General features: G+C 36.0%; 1 protein-coding gene across 1 annotated transcript in view; it reads left to right on the top strand.

The window, feature by feature from the left end:
- Positions 1-23157, top strand: part of SCIN (scinderin) — an 85774-nt gene that overhangs the window by 19328 nt on the left and 43289 nt on the right. Inside the window, exon 4 of the mRNA XM_036246555.1 lies at positions 6663-6812. Coding sequence (XP_036102448.1) covers positions 6663-6812 — 150 coding nt within the window. The remainder of the gene's footprint in view (positions 1-6662; positions 6813-23157) is intronic.

The following is a 23157-nucleotide window of genomic DNA, read 5'->3' as shown; positions in this document are numbered from 1 at the left end:
CATACCTGGTAGAATATAAATTATTCAAATTTAATGAGTTGCTAAAATTCTGGTTAGGATTTTAAAGCACATTTGAAGGTGCTGCTGCCATAATTGAATGGACTACATTTGCATAAAAATTAATTAGCATTGAATGAAAAAGGTGTTTTAATTAATATAACAGTTCTGGCTTCTAGCAGCTTATAATTAGAATCCATATTTTATTGCATTTCTTGTCTGAATTAGCCATTGTAAATTAAGTCTAGTAAATATGATGTCACTTTTATAGAAATAATAGTGCAGAACAAGGTGAAAATTATAAGAGTAAGCATAACACAAAAGTAGGAAATTTTCTGTAACACTTTCTTTAGTGATTTAGTCAGCTTTGAATTAAAAGGAGAACTTCAGCCCTGGCCAGTTTGGCTCAGCGGTTGGAGTGTTGGCCTGTGGTTCAGAGAGACCCGGGTTCAGTTCCCACTAAGGGCATGTACCTCGGTTGCAGTTTGTCCTGGGCCTGGTTGGTCGTGCGGATGGCAGCCACTCCATGTGTCCCTTTCACATCGATGTTTCTCTCTCTTTTCCTCTCTCTCCCTCCCATTCTTCCTGAACAAAAAACGGAAAAATGTCCTCGGATGAGGATAAAAAAAAAAAGGGAAAACTTCACTCTTAAAAGTTGTATTACATTTATGTGTGTTTCTTAGATATGTTTTGCTATTTTAAAGATAGAATCTGTAGTTTCTAAGCAATGGTGAGAAATGTTTACTACAACTAAATTTATCTATGAATTAGTACTGCTCATAAAAACCCCCAACCCAAAGTAATATCATAGAAAATATTTGAGGATCCATAGAATATTGTAGTTTTCTAAGTTAAGTAATAATTATGTTTGTAAAATTATTATTATCTACAATTGACTTTTAAACACATTTACCAAGCTTCCATAATGCTTTGCAGATTCTGATAAAATGTTGTATGATTTTATATAATCTCTTTGAAGTAGGGATAACAAACATTTGTTAGATGATTATATAAATTAAGAGCAAATTAGTAATGAAAGTTGCTAATAAGTCTGAAAAATCTAGAAAGCTAACTTCTGATGTACCTACTGAATTTCACTGTAATATAAATAGAATTTTGCTTTCTCAGTCTTACTGAGAAGAAAATTATTTGCAAAATCACATGGACTGAGGTAGGAAAGGAATCAGAGCTAAAAGCTTAGATGTACTCAGGAGAATAGCCGGCTTGGCTGCATTAAATAATTAGATGTTATAGGTTCCCTGTAATTTATGCCAGGAACAAGTTGCTCAGGGAGACCAGATCAGGGTGGGGGGTGAGGGGGTGTCTCATCTCTGGGAGAATGCTAGAATCACCTGGGAAGTGTTCAGTAAACACACCTGAGATTGCCTAAGGGTAGGGCTCAGGTACCTGTATTTTCAAAAAACACTTTCCTTTTTCCTTCCTAGCTACAGCAATCAGACCAAAAAAATTTAAAATAAAAAAAAGGAAAGAGAAAAAAGTCATTCAAATAGGAAAGGAAGAAGTAAAACTGTCATTATTTGCAGATGACATGATACTATATAAAGATAATTCTAAAGAGTCACCAAAAAACGATTAGTACTGATAAATAAATTCAGTAAAGTAGCAGGATGCAAAATAAATATTCAGAAATCAGACCTATTTTCATACACCAATAAGAAATTAACAGAGGTTGCCCTGGTTGGGTGACTAAGTTTGTTCTAGCATCATCCTGTACACCCAAAGATTACAGGTTTGATTCCCAGTCAGGACACATACCTGGGTTTCAGGTTTGATCCCAGTACAATTGATTTTCTCTCTCTTTCTCCTCTCCCCCTCCCTCCTCTCTCCAAAATCAATGAAAACATTCCCTCAGGTGAGGATTAAAAAAAAAAAAAGCTAACAGGAGATTAAGAAAACAATTCCCATTTACAATTACATTTAAAAAATACCTACAAATAAATTTAACTAAGGAGGTAAAAAGATCTGTACTCAAAAAATAATGACATTGAAGAAAGAAATTAGAGAAGTTTTCTGTCACTATTTCTTAAAATATATTCTCTAACTCTTGCTCATTTCCTTCTTCTTCTGTAACCTCGATGATGTGGATGTTGTTGTTACATTTCAAGTTGTCCCACAGTTACGCTGTCTTCCTGTTTTTAAATTGTTTTTCTTTTCGGTTTTCTGATTGGGTGATTTTTTTCTACCTTGTCTTCTAATTCACTGATCCAGTCCTCAGCTTTTTCTACTCCACTGTTTATTCCTTCCAATGTGTGCTTTATTTCTGCTGTCATTCTTCATTTCCAAATGGTTTCACTCTTTGTTTTCAGTGTTTCTAGGATCTCAGAGTGGTTTTGATTCATTAATCTTGTGATATTTTGAATACCCTAGAATAAGAGTTGGAAAACTTTTCTATAGTCACACAGTAAATGTTTTAGGCTTTCTAGGCCAAATGTTCTCAGTTTATACTCAATTCTGCCATTGTAGCATGAAAGCAACCACAGACAATATGTAAACAAATGAGTGTGGCTATGTGCCAAAAAGCTTTATTTATAAAAATAGACAGTATGTCAAAATTAGTTCATGGGTATTTACCAACTATTGCTCTTAAATAAAAGAGCTTAAATACAGAAAATTCTTCCATTAAGTTGTTTAGCTGAATGGTGACTATCTCTATGTGTGGGTAAAGACTGTTATTGGAAGATGTAACTTATAATAAATTGACTATATACTAAAAAAGAAAGAAAGAAAGAAGTTAGAGAAGATACAAATAATGAAAGCATAAACATGTTCATGGATAGAAAGAATTAACACTTTTAAAATATTCACACTACCTAAAGCAATCTACAGATTCAATGCAATTCCTATCAGAATACCAATGGCATTTTCCCATAGAACTAAAACAATCCTGAGATTTACATGGAACTATTAAAAACCTCAAATAGCCACAGCAATCTTAAGAAAGAAGAACAAAGTTGGAAGTATCATGCTACCTGATATCAAATATACTACAAGGCTATAGTAATCAAAATAGCTTGGTACTGGCATAAAAACAGACATATAGAAAATGGAGCAGAACAGAGAGCCCAGAAATAAACACACACACCTATATGCTCAACTAAGCTATGACAAAGGGGCAAGAATATGCAATGGGGCAAAAACAGTCTATTTAATTAATGATGTAAGAAAACTGGACAAATACAAGCAAAAAAAAAATGAAACTAGGACACTTCTTACATCATATATAAGAATAAACTCAAAATGGATTGAAGATTTAAATGTAAGACCCAAAACCATAAAACTCTTGGAAGTAAAAAATAGGCTGTAAACTCTTTGATGTAGCTCTTAAAATATCCTCAGGTAAGGATTAATAACAACAACAAAAAGAAGTATAAATTGGTAGTTATTAAATAGGATGTATATAGTCAACAATATTTTAATAACTATGTATGGTACCACAGGGGTACTGGACTTATAGGGGGGAATCACTCTATAAATTATATAAATGTCTAACCTCCCAGCTGGTGTGGCTCAGTGGTTGCGCATCAACCCATGCACCAAGAGGTTGCTGGTTCGGTTCCCGGTTGGGTTACATGCCCAGGTTGTGAGCCAAATCCCCAGTGTAGGGCATGCAGGAGGCGGCCAATCAATGTTCTCTCTCATCAATGTTTCTATCTCTCTCTCTCCCTCTCCCTTCCTTTCTCTCTAAAATCAATAAAGAAAAAAAAAAAAAAAAAAAAACTCTAACCACTATGCTGCAGACCAAAAACTAATATAATATTGAAAGTCGACTAAACTTGAAAAAAATAATTATTAACAGAAAAATCACCTTTCTACTTCTGTTCCTGATTTGAATGAATGTTCAGTGAATAGAGGTTGGCTGATTATTGGGAATCATTTGTTTTCACTCTTTGTAACTGCTAACCTGGGCATAGTATTCAAATGGTCCCCAAATGTGAGCCCAGATGCCCAGATGTAGAAAAAGTTTTGAGAGGAAATATTAGAAGTGCACAGTTCTCTTAAAAACAGAAACAAAATGCCTCTTGACCATGTTGAATAACTAAATCAAAGTCAAGAGTAGAAGGCATTGCAAAGCATAGGTCTTTATTTTTCTTCTTATAAAGGCTCATATTCCTAAAACCTATTTATTCTTAAAGAGAAATATGGAATACATCAATCAGAAACGGGATGGGGTGAGGGCATCAGAGAGACCGTAGCAGGCCAATGTGGTTCCACGTTGCACCCCCAGGGCCTGGCAGAGAGCCTGCCTCACTTTAGGCCAGCCGTAAACTGTTTCTGAATAACAAAATGACTCTGGACTGGAAATGTCTCGTCAGAGAAAACAGCCAGTGTCTTTGAATCTTGGGTACACTATTTTTTGCTGTTATTAATTTTTTAACTCTTTTAAAAATTGCAAACATAAAGTCATGTTGCCTGTAAGTGGTCTGTCTCTTTTACACTTAATCACTATACTAACCCCCTCTCCAAGACCGAGTAGATGAAGTATGTGTGGAAACTTTTGAAAACCAAATGTAGTGCAAATATATTATTGGCATTAATTGTTTACATGTCAATTTCTCCTGCTTATTTTCTCTTATTCACCTCTTTATCTCCAACATCTAGCTCATATTAGGTACCTAATAAATATGAATGACATTGTTTTTTTAAAAGGAAAAAACACTGATCTAGATACTGTAAAAATTGAAGGCTTTCTTTCTGCATTTACATGACCGATCCCATGTATTAAAACTGTGTCTTTAAAAATCTTTTTCTACAAATGCAGAAACAAAGACTATAATTTTGTTTCTACTTGATTGGAGCTATATTATTCTGTGGCTTTATTTTATTTATTTATTTTAAATATGTTTTTATTCATTTTTTTAGAGCAAGAGATAGAAACATCAATGTGAGAGAGAAACATCGATTGTCTGCCTCCTGCACGCCCCCTTCTGGGATCAGGCCCACAACCCAGGCACGTGCCCTGACTGAGAATCAAACCAGGACCCCTCAGTTTAAAGGATGACACTCTATCCACTGAGCCACATCAGTTGGGCTCTGTGGCTTTATTTTATTTTATTTTTTTATCCTCACCCGAAGACATTTTTCGATATTTTGTTCAGATAGAGTGGGAGGGGGAGAGAGAGAGAAAAACATTGACGTGAAAGGGAAACATTGAGTGGTTGCCACCCGCACGACCCAACCAGTGCCGGGGACAAACTGCAACCGAGGTACATGCCCTTAGTGGGAACCGAACCCAGGTCTCTCTGGACCGCAGGCCGACGCTCAACCTGCTGAGCCAAACCGGCCAGTGCTGTGGCTTTATTTTATTCTTGATGATATACCCTGGATAATTTTCTACATCAGTATTGAAATATTTTCCTCAATTTTCAAGCACTGAAATGTAGTCTGCAGTATCCATGTAATGACATTTATACAGCCATCTTTTAGGGATGGAAAGTTTTTGTTTTATTTCTTTGTTTTTGTATCTCATGTTTGACTACTATAGAATAGATTCTTAGGAGTAAAATTTTTTTATTCTAAAAACATATTTTTTTCATATGATGCCAAACTGCCCTCAAGAAAAGCTATGTCAGTTTATAGCACCCACAGAGTATGTAATAATGCCCATTTCCACACCCCACGAGGCCAAGGTACTATTAAACTGCTCTTTTGCATTTTTGTTAACCACATTCAATGGAGAAAATGATGCTTTATTGTTATTTTATATTTGTATAGCTTTTGAATACTGTATCCAAGTCTAAAGTATATATTTTAATATAAATATCAGCTAATATAATCTATTTAATTTATACTATATCACTGTTCTGTTTCTATTTCTCTAAATTGCTATTGAAATATAACTTTGATATTTCAGTATCTATATTTTCTGTGTCATAATTTATATAACTATTATTCTATTATTGAACATTTAATATCTTCCCAATGCCTCACTAGTATAATCACATAACAATGAAAACCCTTCTATATGTGGATTTTTTTCTGCTTATGAATAGTTTATTAACATAAATTTTGGATAGTGATACTACTGGGTCATAAGTTCTAAAACTTTTATGTCTCTTGATAATAATTATTTCATTGCTTTACAACTGTGTTATATCAGTTTTTATAATCATCAAGAGCATATTACTATAGCAGATTGTTGACCACCATTCTGAAATATGGTAGATTTATTGTTTTAAATTTATGTAGTCTATATAAGCTTATTTTCATAAGTTGTACTTAGTGGATTACTTATGCAAAGAATGGTGAGATATGTATTTATATTTTTCATGTTTTAAAAATGCTTATTTTATAATGCTAGCTGAGAGCAACACAATACAGAATGAAGTATAAATTAAATATGTATAACAACAATAGATCATTTAAAAATATTTTATTACTAAATTTATTGGAATAACATTGGTTAGTAACATTATATAAATTTCAGGTACACAACTTTATAGTAAAATACCTGTATGTGCTAACCACCTGAAGTCTGGTCTCCTGTGACCTTATATTTCTTTAATTTTATTTTTTATAGCTTTGGGGGTTAGTAAATGTTTTTTGTTTCTTCGTTGTGTTTTTGTAGGTAATCGTGATGTGTTTTATAGTCGGCCTGAAGTCCTCCATATATTACTGGGGTCAAAAGATCTGTCTGTTTCTTTTAGGAAATCTACCAATGGTGTGGTTCCTCGTGCAACAAGTATGAGCGTCTGAAGGCCAGCCAAGTTGCCAATGGCATTCGGGACAATGAAAGGAATGGAAGATCTCACGTAATTGTGGTGGAAGAAGGAAATGAGCCACCAGAGCTCATAAAGGTATTGTGACTTAGGTTGTTTTTGAAAGGTTATCACTCTTAAAGTCGTGTGTGTGTGTATGTTAAAGTATATTCATTTTAACAAATTTCCCACTACTTAGGCTGAGAGTAGGTCAGAGGAAACAGAGTGAGCTAAGTCAGGGCACTGGGAAAGCAGAACATCAAGACTCTTTCTCTCCCCATTGGTGTAACTATCAAAGGAAGTCTTGACCCTGTGACATTTAGAGACAAATAACTAGGTAATACTTTTGAGTTTGACTATAAAAATATATTTTGGAAGAAAAAATGGTTTATTCACCAAGGTTTCTTGAAATTTTTTAATGCAATGATTTTTAAAAAAATTTTAAATGAACAATTCTTTCATTAAAAGAATTGAATACAATCTTATACCAAGAGATTAAATACACCAATATTTTAAAAATATTTCAATAATTTAAAACTAAGAATTATAGGCAAGATATTTATAATTTTAGTATAGTTGTTAAATTAATTTGAAAATTATCTTCATGATCCTTTATTACCTATATCATTTACTTAATCATTATACTAGTCTTGGACATTTAGTTGTGACTGATTTTTCTCCGTTAAGAAAACTGCAGTGAGTACCTGAGTGTATGTATTGTATATATTTCCTTAAGTAAGATTATCAGTCAAAGAGTATGATCATATTCATGTGTCTAGATACATGTTGATAAGTTGATTCCCATTTATTCATTCAACAAACATTTATTAAACTTCTGTGGTAAGTCAGGTACTAAATGTTTGCACCGATGCTGCTTCCTTGTGTAAGCAGAGTTCCCTCATGATTTGACAGTGCTCTGTCAGGATGTAATGTTGTAAATCTTTTCAAATGTTCCTGCATATAATAGTAGCAGATATTATCTCTGGATTTTTATTTCTGTAATTTCCTGGAATATTATGCAGTTTTGCCCAATAATTTTAGCCATTTACATTTAAATTTTCTTAAAGACTATCTTGTAAACATATGTTTTAAACTTTTTATTTGGAGCAATGTAATGCATTAGTTACCTGATCCAATGCCTTCATAATCCATTGATCAAAAGTTATAGGTGATAATTGTATTGATTATAATGTCTTTAAACTATATTACTTTAATAACAACCAAACATAGATTTCACATTAATGATATTTTGGAAATAATTTAAATTCAGTGGGAAGATGCTCATGGTCTAATGCTAAGAGAAATTGCAGAATATAAAATTTTATATACAATATTATCTTAATATGTAAGCTTATTTTATATCTATATATTCACATATACATATATTTTTAAAATAAATGTGCTAAAATATTACCAATATTATCTTTGACCTTATTTTGATATGACTGCTTAATATTTTCTTCATTTTTCCTTGTCTTTTCAAACTTATTATGATAGATGTGTATTCCTTTTATGATCAGGAAAAAAGGGCCATCTAAAATAATTAAATTAGGGAATGCTTTACTGAGTTTTCAATAGTCTTAATAACATTGCTAATCATTAGACCTTGAAAGCTATTCAAAACAAATTATTGATCTTTAATATTCTTATAAGGCCTCTGTTCTAGACATGTGATCAGCATTTAAGTCTTCTAATTCTCATATTTGGAAACAAAACTCTTTAAGATGTCTTTTTAATTTATTGTAACCTCTTGCTTCAATAATTTCAAAGCTATTCTTTGATAGAAATGGACCCAGGAATAGGATTCGTCCTTGCAGAGTGGGTGGTGGATGGAGTGTTGCATTAACCCTCAGACTAAGTTCTTCCATGATCATCTTGGGTCCTGAGAAAGTCCCTTAACCTTTCATTGTCTCTGGTTCCTCTTTTGTAAAATGAGGGATTAGACAAAGTGGCTTCTATGGGCACTTTCCGTTCCAATGAACTCTGATTCTATCTTGTCTCTTAGTAATATCTGAGTTTAATTCCAGTCATCTGTAGTCTGCTCCAGGAAATGAAGCCATTGATGCTGAGGGCCTTAATTGTGTGTATGTACATTTGATGTCCCTGCTTATTGGATTTCATTCAAAGTTCTGAGAAAAAAAAGTTTAAACCACCAGTTAATATATTACACTATTAAAATAAGAAAATGCAAAGCTGAAGAAAAATATGTGTAAAATATAACTTTGATTATAAAATGTTAATGATAGGGTTAAGGGAGACACTGCATAATATAAAATGCATATCTATTTTTTAGGAGATTATTATTTCTTGTTTTTAAAAACATCCTGGAAAATGCCTACTTTGTTTCTGTTCAATACATTTAATATATCCTGTATTATGTTTAACAGCTCTCACTCATACAATGAACTGAATTTTCAGTGAGATTCTTTTTTTTTCCTTAAAAAAGCATTCAGTGGGCTGGTTGTTTTTATAAATGTTTTTGTAGCTTGATCACAACATTTAGTAGTTGTTTGATGAATTAATTATGTACCTGTGAATTTAAAGAGGTTATGAACTTGATTGGGGAGGGGGGATCACAACTTCATTTTTGCTAACCTCACAATTCTCCAATTGTGAATTTAGTCAAGAAACCAAAGTAGCATGAGCAGTACCTATGATAGTTATTATACCTGCTGTTCAATAATTTTATTTAATAGGTTAAGGAAGAAGCTCATATAGTACTTTGTCATGCTTGTTTTAAAGTATATTTTGATATTTTGATAGTTGCATTTCAATAATATTGGTTTCCACTGTAATACTTGGTATTTTATTTTACACATTTAAAAAATATTTTTCTTAGAAGGGGTTCATAGGCTTCAAAAGTGGTCCAAACTGGTCCATAGCACACACACAAAGTTTAGCTTGTTCCAGATAATGGAATACTGTTTCTTTTTCTGGAATTAACATAACTGAAACTCTAAGTGCTAGAGAAAGATTCTAAACATTTAAAAGTCTTTCAAAATATCTTATAAAATTGACCTTTTAAGTGACTCATTTTTAATGAGAATCTTTGAAAATTATTTTTCTTAAATTTTTTGAAAGTTTAAATATGACTGTTAGTAATGGCTTGAAATCAAGGACTTTTCAACTAGTTAAATGACCCTATTATCATTACTCCATATTAGATATTTAGTTTTTGGAACATGTTTTTTTAATACATTAGTGTGCTCAACACTGAAAATATGAAAAAATAATGTTTCTGAGAATTTTTTTGAAAAATTGATCTTTCTTTTGAGGCATTTCAGCTATTTTTATCACATTATTATTCTCACATAATTTTAATATGGTTTATCTTTGGGATGATCATAAATTTTTCTTTCAAACCAAAGTACTTTGGAGAGAAATATGGTCACTAACCAGACAGGATATGCAGAAATGTATCACAAGACCATCTGGGGAAACAGGATGTGTGGTCAACCTCTTATCTGTGTCTTTAGAAACCTTTAAAAGTTATTTTGAATAGATATAAAAATAATCCAGTAAATGGAACCAACTAAAGCCTGTAACTAAAATCGTGTTTTACTGTGTTCTTGTTTTCTCTTCACTATAAACATATTTATCATGAAACATTTCCTATAATTATGTAAACTTTTTTCTTGGACTTTCTTTTTATATTTAAAATAGTCAATGAATGTGAAAAAAAAAATCTCTCTAGCCCTAAGGTTCCAAACATTTGTTGATGGCCCTATACTTTCTCTAAACATTAGAAGGGAGGCTAAAACACCCCCAGAGGTAAAATTGCTAAGGTCAATAATCTATTCAATTTTGTTTATCCTTACCAGAAGGTGAGATTCTTGTTTTATTTGTTTGTTTAATGAGAGAAAGGAAGGGGGAAAGAAATTGAAACATGTATGTGAGAGAGAACATCAATTGGTTGCATCCCATACACACCTCAACTGGAGACTGAACCCACAATTTAGATATGTGCCCTGACAGGGAATCAAACCTGCAACCTTTTTGTGTACAGGATGATGCTCCAACCAATGGAGCCACCCAGCCAGGGCTACCGATATTTTATAGTTGTTCATTTTTATTTTATTTTATTATTTTTTATTGAATTTATCAGGGTGACATTAGTTAATAAAATTATATAGGTTTCAGGTATCAGTTCTACAATACATCATCTGTATATTGTATTGTGTGCTCACCACTCCTAGTCAAATTTTCATCCATCACCACTTATCCCTCTTTTACCTCCCTCTACCCCTCTTTTTTTCTGGTAATGACCATACTGTTCTGTGTGTAAGAGTTGTTTATGCTTAACCCCTTTACCTTTATTACCCAGCTCTCCTTCTCCCCTCCCCTCTGACAGCTGTCAGCCTGTTGCCAGTATTCATGCCTCTGGTTCTATTTTGTTTGTCAGTTTATTTTGTTCATTAGATTCCACATATGAGTGAAATCATATGATACTTGTCTTTTTCTGACTGGCTTATTTCACTTAGCATAATGCTCTTAAGGTCCATTCATGCTGTTGCAAAAAGTAAGATTTCCTTTTTTATGGTTTAGTAGTATTCCACTGTATAAATGTACTACAGCTATTTTTATTCATTCATTGACTGAAGGGCACTTGGGCTGCTTCCAAATATTGAGTATTGTAAATAGCACTGCAGTGAACTTAGGGGTGCTATTATATTCTCTCAAAGTAATATTCTGGGCTTCTTTGAACATAGTCCCAGAAATGGAATTGCTGAGTCATAATGCAGTTCCATTTTTACTTTTTTGAGGTAACTGCATACTGCTTTCCACAGTGGCTGTACCAATCTGCATTCCCCAAAGCAGTGCATGAGGGTTCATTTTTCTCCACATCATTGCCAACATTTATTATTTGTTGATTTATTGATGATAGCCATTCTGACAGGTGTGAGGTGATATCTCATTGTGGTATTAATTTTCATTTCTCTGATGATTACTGACATTGAGCATCCTTTCATATGTCTATTGGCCATCTGTATGTCCTGTTTGGAGAAGTATCTATTCAGTCCTTTGCCCGTTAATTTCTTATCAAATGTATCATTGGCAAATATGTTCTCCCTTGCAGTGGGTTGTCTTTTCATTTTGTTAATGGTTTCCTTTGAAGTGGAAAAAGTTTTTAGTTTGATGTAGTTCCATTTGTTTATTTTTTCTTTTGTTTCCCTATACTGAGGCTATGTATCAGAAAAAACATCGCTATGAGAAATGTCCAAGATTTTACTTCCTTTGTTTTCCTTTAGGATTTTTATGGTTTTGAGTCTAACATTTAAATCTTTAACCTATTTCAAGTTTATTCTTGTGTATGATGTAAGAAGGTGGTCTAGATTCATTTTTTTGCACATATCCGTCCAATTTTCCCAATACCATTTATTGAATAGACTATCTTTAGCCCATTGTATGTTCTTGCCTCCTTTGTCACATAATTGACCATAAGGTGTGGGCTTATTTCTGGGTACTCTATTCTGTTCCATTACTGTATATGGCTGTTTTATGCTAGTACTATGCTATTTTGATTACTATCGCCTTGTAGTATAGTTTGATATTGGGTAGTGTGATTTCTCCAACTTTGTTGTTCTTTCTCAAGATTACTGTGGCTATTTGAAGACTTTTGTGGTTCCAAATAAATTTTTAGAATATTTGTTCTAGTTCTGTGAAATATACCATTGGTGTCTTGATAGAAATTATGCTGAATATATAGATTGCCTTGGGGAGTACCGACATTTTAATGATGTTAATTCTTTCTATCCATGAACATGGTGTATGCTTCCACTTATTTGTATCTTCTTCAGTTTCTTAAGTGTCTTATAATTTTCCAAATGCAGGTCTTTTACATCCTTAGTTAAATTTATTTCTAGGTATTTTATTTATTTTTTTGAAACAGTTGTGAATGAGATTATTTTGTTAGTTTCCCTTTCTGATAGTTCACTATTGGCATATAAAAATGTGACTGATTTCTGGATATTCATTGCATATCCTACTTCTGTACCTTATTCACTTATCAGTTCTAGTAGTTTTTTGTGGTATCTTTAGGGTTCTCTATATACAGTATCATGTCATCTGCAAATAATGACAGATTTACATATTCCTTCCCAATTTGTATGGCTTTAATTTCTTTTTCTTACCTAATTGCTGTGGCTAGGACTTCCTGTACTATGTTGAATGAGAGTAGTGAAAGTGGACATTCCTGCCTTGTTCCAGATTTTAGGGGAAATGCTCATAGTTTTTGCCCCTTGAGTCTGATGTTGCCCATGGGTTTGTCATAAATGGCCTTTATTACTTTCAGGTATGTTCCCTCTATACATTGCTAAGAGTTTTTGATAAAAAATTTATCAATTTTTTTTCCTGCATCTATTGATATGAGCATGTGTTTTTTTTTTTTATCCTTCATTTTGTTTATGTGGTGTATCAGGTTTATTGATTTGCAGATATTGTACCAACCTTGCATCCCCAGAATAAATCCCACTTGATCATGGTATATGATATTATTAATATATTGCTGGATCTGGTATTTTCTTGAGGATTTTAACATCCGTGTTCATCAGGGATATTGGCCTATAAATTTATTTATTTGTAGTGTCTTTATCTGGTTTTTGGAATTATAATAATGCTGGCCTCATAAAATGAACTTGGAAACCTTCCCTCATCTTTAATTTGTTGGAATAGTTTGAGAAAGGTTGGTGTTAGTTCTTCCTTGAATGATTGGTAAAATTCACCTATGAATTCATCTAGACCAGGACTTTTGTTCATTGAAAGTTTTTTTTTTATTACTGCTTCAATTTTATAATTGTAATCTGCCTATCCAGATCCACTGATTCTTCTTGATTCAGTTTTGAAAGATTGCATGTTTCTAGGAATTTTTCCATTTCTTTTAGATTGTCCAATTTGTTCATATGATTTCTTACAATCCTTTATATTTGTTTGGTGTCAGTTGTTACTTCTCCTCTTCCATTTCTGATTTTATTTATTTGTGTTCTATCTCTTTTTTCTTGGTGATTCTGATTAAAGGTTTGTCAATCTTGTTTATCCTCTCAATGAACCAGCTCTTGGTTTCACTGATCTTTTGTATTGTTTTCTTAGGCTCTATTTTATTTATTTCTGCTGTGACCTGTATTATTTACTTCCCTCTACTCACTTTGGGTTTGTTTATTGGTAATTTTCTAGTTCCTTTAAGTCTAAAGTTAGATTGTTTATTTGAGGTTGTACTTTTTTCCTTGAGGTAGGACTGTTATGCTATGAATTTCCCTTTTAGGACTGCTTTGGCTATGTCCCATAGATTTTTGGTTTGTGTGTTCTCATTTTCACTTGTTTCAAGGTTTCTTTTGATTATTTCCTTGATCTTATTGTTAATCCATTCATTGATTAGTACCATGGTTTTTAGCCTCTGTGTCTTTGTGTGTTTTTCAGTGTTTTTCTTGTGATTGATTTTTACTTCATACTATTATTGTCAGAAAATATGTTTGATTTGATTTTAATCTTTTTAAATTTATTGAGACTTGTTTTGTTTCCTGACGTATGGTCTATCCTAGATAATGTTCCATGTGCATTTGAAAAGAATATATATTCTGCTGCATTGGAATGAAATGCTCTGAAGATATCAGTGAAATTTATCTGATGTGGTGTGTCATTTAAAGCAGCTTTCCTTGTTTCATTGTTGATTTTCTGTCTGGAATTTTTTATCCATTGATGTCAATGGAGTGTTAAATCTACTACTATGACTGTACTACTGTTGATATCTCCTTTTGTGTCTATCATGATTTGTTTTATATACTAGGTCCTTCTATGTTGTGTAAATGTTTACAAGGGTTATATCCTCTTATTTGATTGCTTGTTTATCATTATGTAGTGTCCTTCTTTGTCTCTTACTATAGCCTGTGTTTTAAAGTCTGTTTTTTGAGATACAGGTATTGCTACCCAAGCTTTTTTGTTTCTTTTTATTTTCAAAAATATATTTTTTATATTTTTACTTTTTGTGTGTATGCATCTTTAATTCTGAGGTAGGTCTCTTGTAGACAGCATATATATGGGTGTTGTTTTCTTATCCATTCAGCTGCCCTACATCTTTCAATTGGAGCATTTAAGCCATTTACATTTAAAGTGATTATTGATTGATACAAATTTATTGCCATTTTATTCTTTTAACTATGTTTCTTTGGTTTTCTCTTCTGCTTCTTCTTCTGCTTCTGCTTCTGCTTCTGCTTCTGCTTCTGCTTCTGCTTCTGCTGCTGCTGCTGCTGCTGCTGCTGCTTCTTCTTCTTCTTCTTCTTTTTCTTCTTCTTCTTCAAGAAGGTCCTTTAACATTACTTGTAATATTGGTCTGGTGGTAACAAACACTTTTAGCTTTTTCTTGTCTGGGAAGCTATTCCTTTTTCCTTCTATTTTAAATCATAGCCTTGCTGTATACAGTAGTGTTGGTTGTAGGTCCTTACTTATAATCACTTTGAATATTTCAATCCACTCCCTTTTGGCCTGAAATGTTTCTGTTGAGCAATCATCTGTCAGTCTTATGGGAGCTCTCTTGTAGTTAACTGTCTTTTCTCTTGCTGCTTTTTAGGATTCTCTCTTTGTATTTAACCTTTGCCATTTTAATTATGATATGTCTTAGTGTGGACCTCTTTGGGTTCACCTTGTTTGAGATTCTCTGCACTTCCTGGACTTGTGTGTTGTTTTCCTTCACCAGATTAGGAAATTTTTCAGCCATATTTCTTCAAATAGTTTCTCAATCCCTTGCTTGCTCTCTTCTCCTTCTGGTAGCCCTCTGATGCAGATGTTGTGATGCTTCATGTTGTCCCAAAGGTCCCTTAATCTGTCCTCATTTTTAATTTTTTTTTTTTTTTTTGCTGCTGCTGCTGCTTTGACTGGGTGATTTTTGCTGATTTGTCTTCCAAATTGCTGCTATGATCCACTGCTTCATCTAACCTACTGCTTATTCCTTCTAGTGTATTCTTCATTGCAGATATTGTAATCTTCATTTCTGACTAATTCTTTTTTATGGTTTCTATGTCCTTTTTCATGCTCTTGTAGTTCTCACTAACATCTGTTTGAACTCTATATCTGGTAAATGACTTGTCTCCATTTCATTTAGCTCTTTTTGTGGTAATTTCTTCTGTTCTTTCATTTGGAGCATATTTCTTTGTCTTCCCATTTTGGCTGCCTCTTTGTTTTTGTTTCTGTGTATTAGGTAGATCTGTTATGATTTTCAATCTTTGTAGGGTGACCTTATACCCTACAGTAGGAGTCCTGTGGGATCCAGTGGCACAATCTCCTTGATTACCTGAGATTGGTACTACAAGGATGTCCTTTGTGTGGGTTATGTGGTTCTTTCTGTTGTAATTGAGTCTTGATTGCTATTGACCTGTTTGTGTGTGGGGTTGAGCCTCAGGTTGGCTGACTATGAGGATCAACCCAGACCACAGTATATAAGCTGCTTTGCAGGTGCTAGCCACATGAAGGAGAATTCACTTCAACATGGTTTGATGCCTGCTGAGATCTGTCTTTGGATATACCACTCATGAAGCTTATCTGATTATACTCTGATGCTTTCTGAAGCTTGCTACTGGGTGTGTTGGCTCTGGGACTCTTGGGAAGGACTCTGGTATAGGCCAATGTCACATGCTGCTAGGGACTGGCCCTGGGCAATGTATTTGAAGTTACAAAATGATCCAGTTTGTAGCTGCCTGTGCTGGGCATGGATGTGGTCAGGAAGAACCTACTTGTGCACCAAAGCCAGCTTTCACCAGTGCAAGGCCTGGGTACAGGTCACCAAAAGTCCCAAGCACACTGAGATTTGCTTCTGCCTGCAAGCTGTCTGTTAGGGTGAGTCACTAAAAGAACCCCTGGCACCACTCAAGTTGAATGAGGTAGGTTCTCAGTGAGTCACCAGGTGGGGGGTGAGTGGTGTTCACCAGATTGATACAGGTTCAAACTGGGTTCCAGTGCTAGGTCTGAGGCTACCCAGCAAATGTCCCAGGGTATAACAAGTCTAGTTGTCACCTGCTGGTTGCTTGTACACCTTTCTGAGGTGACAGGGTCTTGGAGTCATCATGGAGAGGCGATCATAGTTTATCAGGCCTAAACAAAGATTTGACCATGTAAAGGTAGAGCTCTGCACCAGTTGGACACGAGAGGGAAAAAAGTTCCCCATCCTAGAGCCACAAAACTCTGTCTGTCCCTGATTTCTGCTAGGAGCTCAATCTCAGTAGCACAGGGGTGTCACAAGTCAGGAGCATGGGACTAGTAGATCTCCCACATGGGGAGGTGACTGTCAGGCTTGGTGGAAGGTGAAGGAAGTGGCCACACAACTCAGTCTGTCCCAGAATCTACCCTGACCTGGTAAGGGCAGAGCCACCAGGAGTTGGGAAGTTGGGATAGCCAGGATCTTAGAGAGTGGGGCTAGCAGATCTCCCGTGATGAGAAAGTGCCACTTGGGTTTTCTGGAAAGTGAGAGGAATAACCCCTGCTTCAAAGCCACACAATTCAGTCATTGACAGCCCTTAGTCTGCCCAGACCTCTACACTCTGACCAAGGCAGCTGACTCCTCAGCAGAGCACAAGTTTCACAGGGTGGGGTGACTGGGAGTTTGGGCTATTGCATTCCCTCAGGCTGATGCTGCACAGTAGAGAGTATTCCACCCATGAAAGATGGTATCTTTAGTGTGAGAGTGTGACTCAGCACAGGAGTCCTGGCGACTGTCCCTTCAGCTCTCTTCCCAGAGCCACAAACCCCAGTCTCTCCTCATGTGACCCTAGTCTGCTCCCCACTTCCTCCACTGAAGCTCAGGGTGAGTAGCTTCAAACAAGATATGCTTTGGCCCTTTAAGAAGGCACCTGTGTTTCTAGTAGACTCTTATCTGTTTCTGCAGACTTAATCCCCACCAATTTTCACAGCCAGATGTTATATTGATGCCTCTTCCCAGCTCTGGTGCTCTGGGCTGGGGAGCCTGGCTTAGGGTAAAGACCCCACTATTCTCAGGGGAACCTTTTATGCTGAGCTATCCCTCCAGAATCTCAGCTGCTGCCCGTGGGAGCAGGACCAGCCCTTTTGACCTCTCCGCCCTTTCTGTCAAGCTCGATGTGGCTTTTTCTATAAATCCTTGGTTAAAAGACTTCTCTTCGGCTAGTCCTCATCTGGTTATTCCGGTTGATCACTCTATATTTTAGTTGTAATTCCAGTTTGGTCTGGGAGTTGGGAGTGTACATTCGCTTACTCTGTTGCCATCTTGGATCAGATCCTATAGTCATTCACTTTCGAAAAGACAGCAGCTGGTAGATATCAAAAAGAGAATATGAAGGGGCAAGTTGTTCGAAATGATGACAGGAAAGAACTAATTTTTTTTCTAAATCAGAAATGCAGTTTTTCAATATAATTTAAAGAACTTGCTAAGTCTCTAATCATTGTAAATGCCAGTAGTGGAATACTGGCAGTAAAAATACCACAGGGAGATTGGAAGCAGACCCTGTGTTGCTGAACTGTTAGATTCTTGCTTTTATAAAAACATCAGGCTCTTGTACAACCATCGTTTCTAATTCTGGATGAAAAGAAAAAAGAAAATTGGAAAAAAATTGGATGATCATATTATGTATTAGTTAGTAAGTGTTTATTGAACACTGTTGGTTCCCGATAAAGTTCAGAGACTCCTTATTCTATTGTTCACTTGAGGAAATAAACATGCACGAGATCTATAACAGAGTCAGAGAGTGGGAACAGATTGTGAGGGTCCACAATTGCCAGAAAGCATGGTCAGAATGACACCACCATTACTTTGAAGCCTTGTCATGATAAAATTTATGTATTTTAGACTGTACGATAACAACATATAGGTTAGATTAACTTCCAAAGGGTCTCCCAATAAAGGGGTTGTGTTCATCTTGTCATTATAATGTTAACTGACAACTTGGAAATAAAATCATTCATTCAATCATTCTCTTGGCAAGTTGATCAGATATTTATGATGGGCTCATCTGGGTATCTTGTAAATAAAATCTAGAGTTGAATAGTGCAGATAGTTCTTAAACTATCCTTTAGGGATATCTACTTAGAGAAAAAGTAAAATTTTAGTTATAGTTCCCCAAAGAATTTTGTCAAATAAAATTTGCATCTTGTGAATGCTACTCGAAGCTCCTCGAGAGCAGGCAATGCCTTCAGAGCTGTGTAACCATCACAGATCTAAATCACTGCTCATTGATAGTTGGATAATTAATACAATTAGCTGTGAGCTACATAGTACCAGAAAACCATTCCATTTGTTTTCCTGTTTTCTAGAGAATAATATTGTTTTAAAACGTACCTGAATTTTAGATGATAGTGTTGGTTCAGATATGAGCAAAGTCATACCACTGATTTAGTGTTAAAACCAAGTGCATTTATAAAGGAGCAGTTAGTTTAGATAAGGATAATGCATATATTCTGCTAGTTTTTCTACATGTGGTTAGTACAACTAAGCTCTTGTACTGAGTCAAACTTTTTTTTTTTTGAGTGAAGCTTATTCATACTGCAATACCTTCCCACATATTAGGTAGATTAGATATACTCTAGGTGAAATTACCCAGCACGGTAAGAAATAGTTACTGCCTAACACTTTTCATTCTGTGAATCAAAATACATGTTTCCATGAGTTGTAGTTGGATACTCCCCTCCGTAGAATTGTTCTTCCCAGGTCAGGTCACCTCCCCACTTAGTGTCCAGCAATCACAAACACCAACTCCTTCTCTTGCTTCCTAGTGTTCAACACTGCTGTCCACTGGCCTGCACCATTTCTCCAGGCTGCGGCCCCTAGTCCTGGTGCTGCCTTTTCTCACCACTGAGTTCAGAGTGACAATATCCCATGAACTGCAAGGAACTACACAGACGTTGAGGTTTATCTTATAAATATTCCAATATATTTGGCTTATTCTTCCTCAAAACTTCAAAAGGCTGTTCACATTGTAAATGCTTCCTAAGGTTTTATACAACTTAAATTTACAGAAAGTAAAATCAGGAGTGTTTTAAATATTTAGTATTCTAAGCATTGGAATGGTCATACAGTTCAGCATATAAATTCAAAGATTGAGAAAGAAATTAAATTCAAATGGGGAAATTTAGAATTATGTCAATATTTCTTTGTGGAAATGCTTGTTTTATAGCATAAGCTTGGGTTTACTTAATTTATATGGGATTATATTTTAATATTTCAGCTAAAATATTGTTTCACTTTTTTTTTACTTTTTTAAATTTAATTTTTTTTTTTAAATCTTTATTGTTGAATGTATTACAGATGTTCCTCATTTTTCCCCCATTGACCCCCCCACTCCCCACTCCCACCCCCCTCCCGCCTTTTCCCTTGTCCATTGGTTGTCTGTGTCCATTGGTTATGCATATAAGTTCTTTGGTTTATTTCTTCCCATCCCCCAACCCCTTTCCCTTTGAGGTTTGTCAGTCTAGCAACGAATTTGTACTTCTTAATCCCTTCACCTTTTTCACCCATTCCCCCAACCCCCCTCCCATCTGGCAACCAACAAAATGTTCTCTGTATCTATGAGAATGTTTCTGTTCTGCCTGTTCACCTTGTTTGCAGATTCCATTGTCGGTAGTTATGCATTCATTGCCATTTTGTTTGTTCATATAGTTTATCTTTTTCTTAAAAAAGACCCTTCATCATTTCATACAATAACGGTTTGGTGGTGATGAACTCCTTCAACTTTTTCTTGTCTGGGAAACTCTTTATATGGCCATCAATTCTAAATGACAGCTTTGCAGGACAGAGTAATCTTGGTTGCAGGTTCTCGCTTTTCATCACTCTGAATATTTCTTGCCACTCCCTTCTGGCCTGCAAAGTTTCTTTTGAGAAATCAGCTGACAGCCTTATGGGAACTCCCTTGTAGGTAACTAACTGCTTTTCTCTTGCTGCTTTTAAGATTCTCTCTTTGTCTTGAACCTTTTGCATTTTGATGATGATGTGTCTTGGTGTGGGCCTCTTGGGGTTCATCTTGTTTTGGACTCTCTGTTCTTCCTGGACTTGTATGTCTGTTTCCTTCACCAAGTTAGGAAAGTTTTCTGCCATTATTGTTTAAAACAGGTTTTCAATTTCTTGTTCTCTCTCTTCTCCTTCTGGCACCCCCAAGATACGAATGTTGGCATGCTTGAAGTTGTTCCAGAGGCTCCTTACAGTATCCTCATTTTTTTGGATTTTTTTTTCTTTTTGCTGTTCTGATTGGGTGGTTTTGCTTCCTTATATTCCAAATTGATTGTTTGCTTCTTGGCTTGACCTACTCTAGTATTGAATCTGTGTAAATTATTCTTTATTTCAGTTAGTGCCTCCTTCATTTCTGACTGGTCCTTTTTTATGCCCTTGAGGCCCTCACTAAGTTGACTGAGGTTCTCACTAATTTCATTGGGCATCCTTATAAGCAGTATTTTGAACTCAGTATCTGTTAGGTTGCTTAACTCCGTTTCACTTAGTTCTTTTCCTGGGGTTTTGTTCTTTTCTTTCATTTGGGACCTGTTTCTTTGTCTCCTCATTTTGGCCACCTCCCTGTGTTTGCTTCTAAGTAATACTTAACAAGAGGTATGGGGCTAGCTGAGACCAGATGCTGCTTGTTTGAAAGAATTTAGGAGAACCTGAAGCAGGATCCAAGACAAGCCAATCCTATGGCTAAGCAACTGGCAACAGCTTGGGTGGGCTTGAAAGTTGGGTGGAGCGGGGCCTCAGGAAATCACCAGGGTGGGGCTACCAGTGTGAGCCAGGTTGCTGGAGTCCCAGATATGGCTTCTGTCTGCCGCCCCAGGGAAGGGCTCACCAAAGGAACAAAGGCCTCTGACAGCACATTTGTCCTGGAGAAAGCCCCCTCTTCAGCCCTCGTTCCAGTGCCAAACAGCTCAGTTCTTCCCTGTATGTCTCTGGTGCCCCTCGAGCTGCCTCCCCTCCAAGCTTAGAGGGAGAGAGTCCGATAAGTCCGTGCGCGGGCCCTTTAAGGAGCTGCCTGGGGCTCCAGCCGCCTCAGCCTCCCTGGGCCTCAGTTCCCGCTGGTTTTTCCAGCCAGAAGTTATGGGGATTTTCTTCCTGGCACTGGAACCCTGAGCGGGGCACCTGGTGTGGGACGGGGACCCCTCAGTCCTCAGAGAGGACCTTCCCAGCCGAGGTGTCCTCCTGATTTTTATCTGCCACACGTGGGTGTGGGACCAGCCCGTCCCCTCCGCCCCTCCTACCAGTCTCATGTGGCTGCTGCTTTAATCCCGTAGCTGTAGGACTTCCATTCAGCTGGATTTCAGGTGGTTTTGAATGATGATTGTTCTGTAGTTTCGTTGTAACTTTTTTTTTTTTTTGAATTTTTATTTATTTTTTTGTTACAGATATTTTACCTTTTTACCCCATTGGCACCGCCCACCCCACGCCCCCTCCACCCCATCCCCGGCTTAGTTGTCCATGTCCATTGGTCATGCATACATGCATATAAGTTCTGTGGTTTATCTCTTCCCACCCCTCCACCCCCCCATCCCCTCTTCTGAGGGATGTCAGTCTGTGCCCTACTTCCATGTGTCTGGGTCTACTGTATTCCTCAGACTGTTATGTTCATTATATTCCGTATATAAGTGAGATCATGTGGTATTTGTCTTTTTCTGCTTGGCTTCTTTCACTTAGGATAATACTTTCCAGGTCCCTCCATGTCGTCTCAAAGGATAAGAGATCTTTCTTTCTTACAGCTGCATAGTACTCCATTGTGTATATGTACCACAGCTTTTTTATCCATTCGTCTACTGGTGGACCCTTGGGCTGTTTCCAGATCTTAGCTATTGTAAATAGTGCTGCTATGAACATGGGGGTACATATATTCTTCCTGATTGGTGTTTCAGGCTTCTTAGGGTATATTCCCAGCAGTGGGATCACTGGGTCAAATGGAAATTCAATTTTTAATTTTTTGAGGTAACACCATCTTGTTTTCCATAGTGGCTGCACCAGTCTGCATTCCTACCAGCAGTGTATTAGAGTCCCCTTTTCTCCATACCCTCGCCAACACTTGTTGTTTGATGATTTGTTAATGGCGGCCATTCTGACAGGTGTGAGGTGATACCTCATGTTCTCTCTCTCTCCCATTTTTGTTGTTGTAACTTTGATGTGGTTGTGGGAGGACATGATCCCGCGTTTTCCTACGCCGCCATCTTGACCGGAAGTCCCTCAACTAAAATATTGTGTCTATAAATCAAGCATGATCATTGGAAATTGATGCTACAGAGAGTGGAAGATACTTTATTTTCTGGGAATGATAGTTGACTAGATAAATCAGTGCCCATTTACCTTTGTAGAATACTATCAAATGAGCTAAAGAAGTAACAATAATGGAAATGAGAGCTGTTTTGAAAATACCCCTTTTTATCATTTTGAAACAATGAATCTATAGTACTTTTTTAAAAGTGTCTAAAGACTTAAAGACAAATAATGTAAATAAAAAACACTTTGCTTTTC

Source organism: Molossus molossus, unplaced genomic scaffold, assembly GCF_014108415.1.
Source record: "Molossus molossus isolate mMolMol1 unplaced genomic scaffold, mMolMol1.p scaffold_m16_p_7, whole genome shotgun sequence".
Classification (NCBI taxonomy): Eukaryota; Metazoa; Chordata; class Mammalia; order Chiroptera; family Molossidae; genus Molossus; species Molossus molossus.
This window is presented reverse-complemented; position numbering and strand designations above follow the sequence as displayed.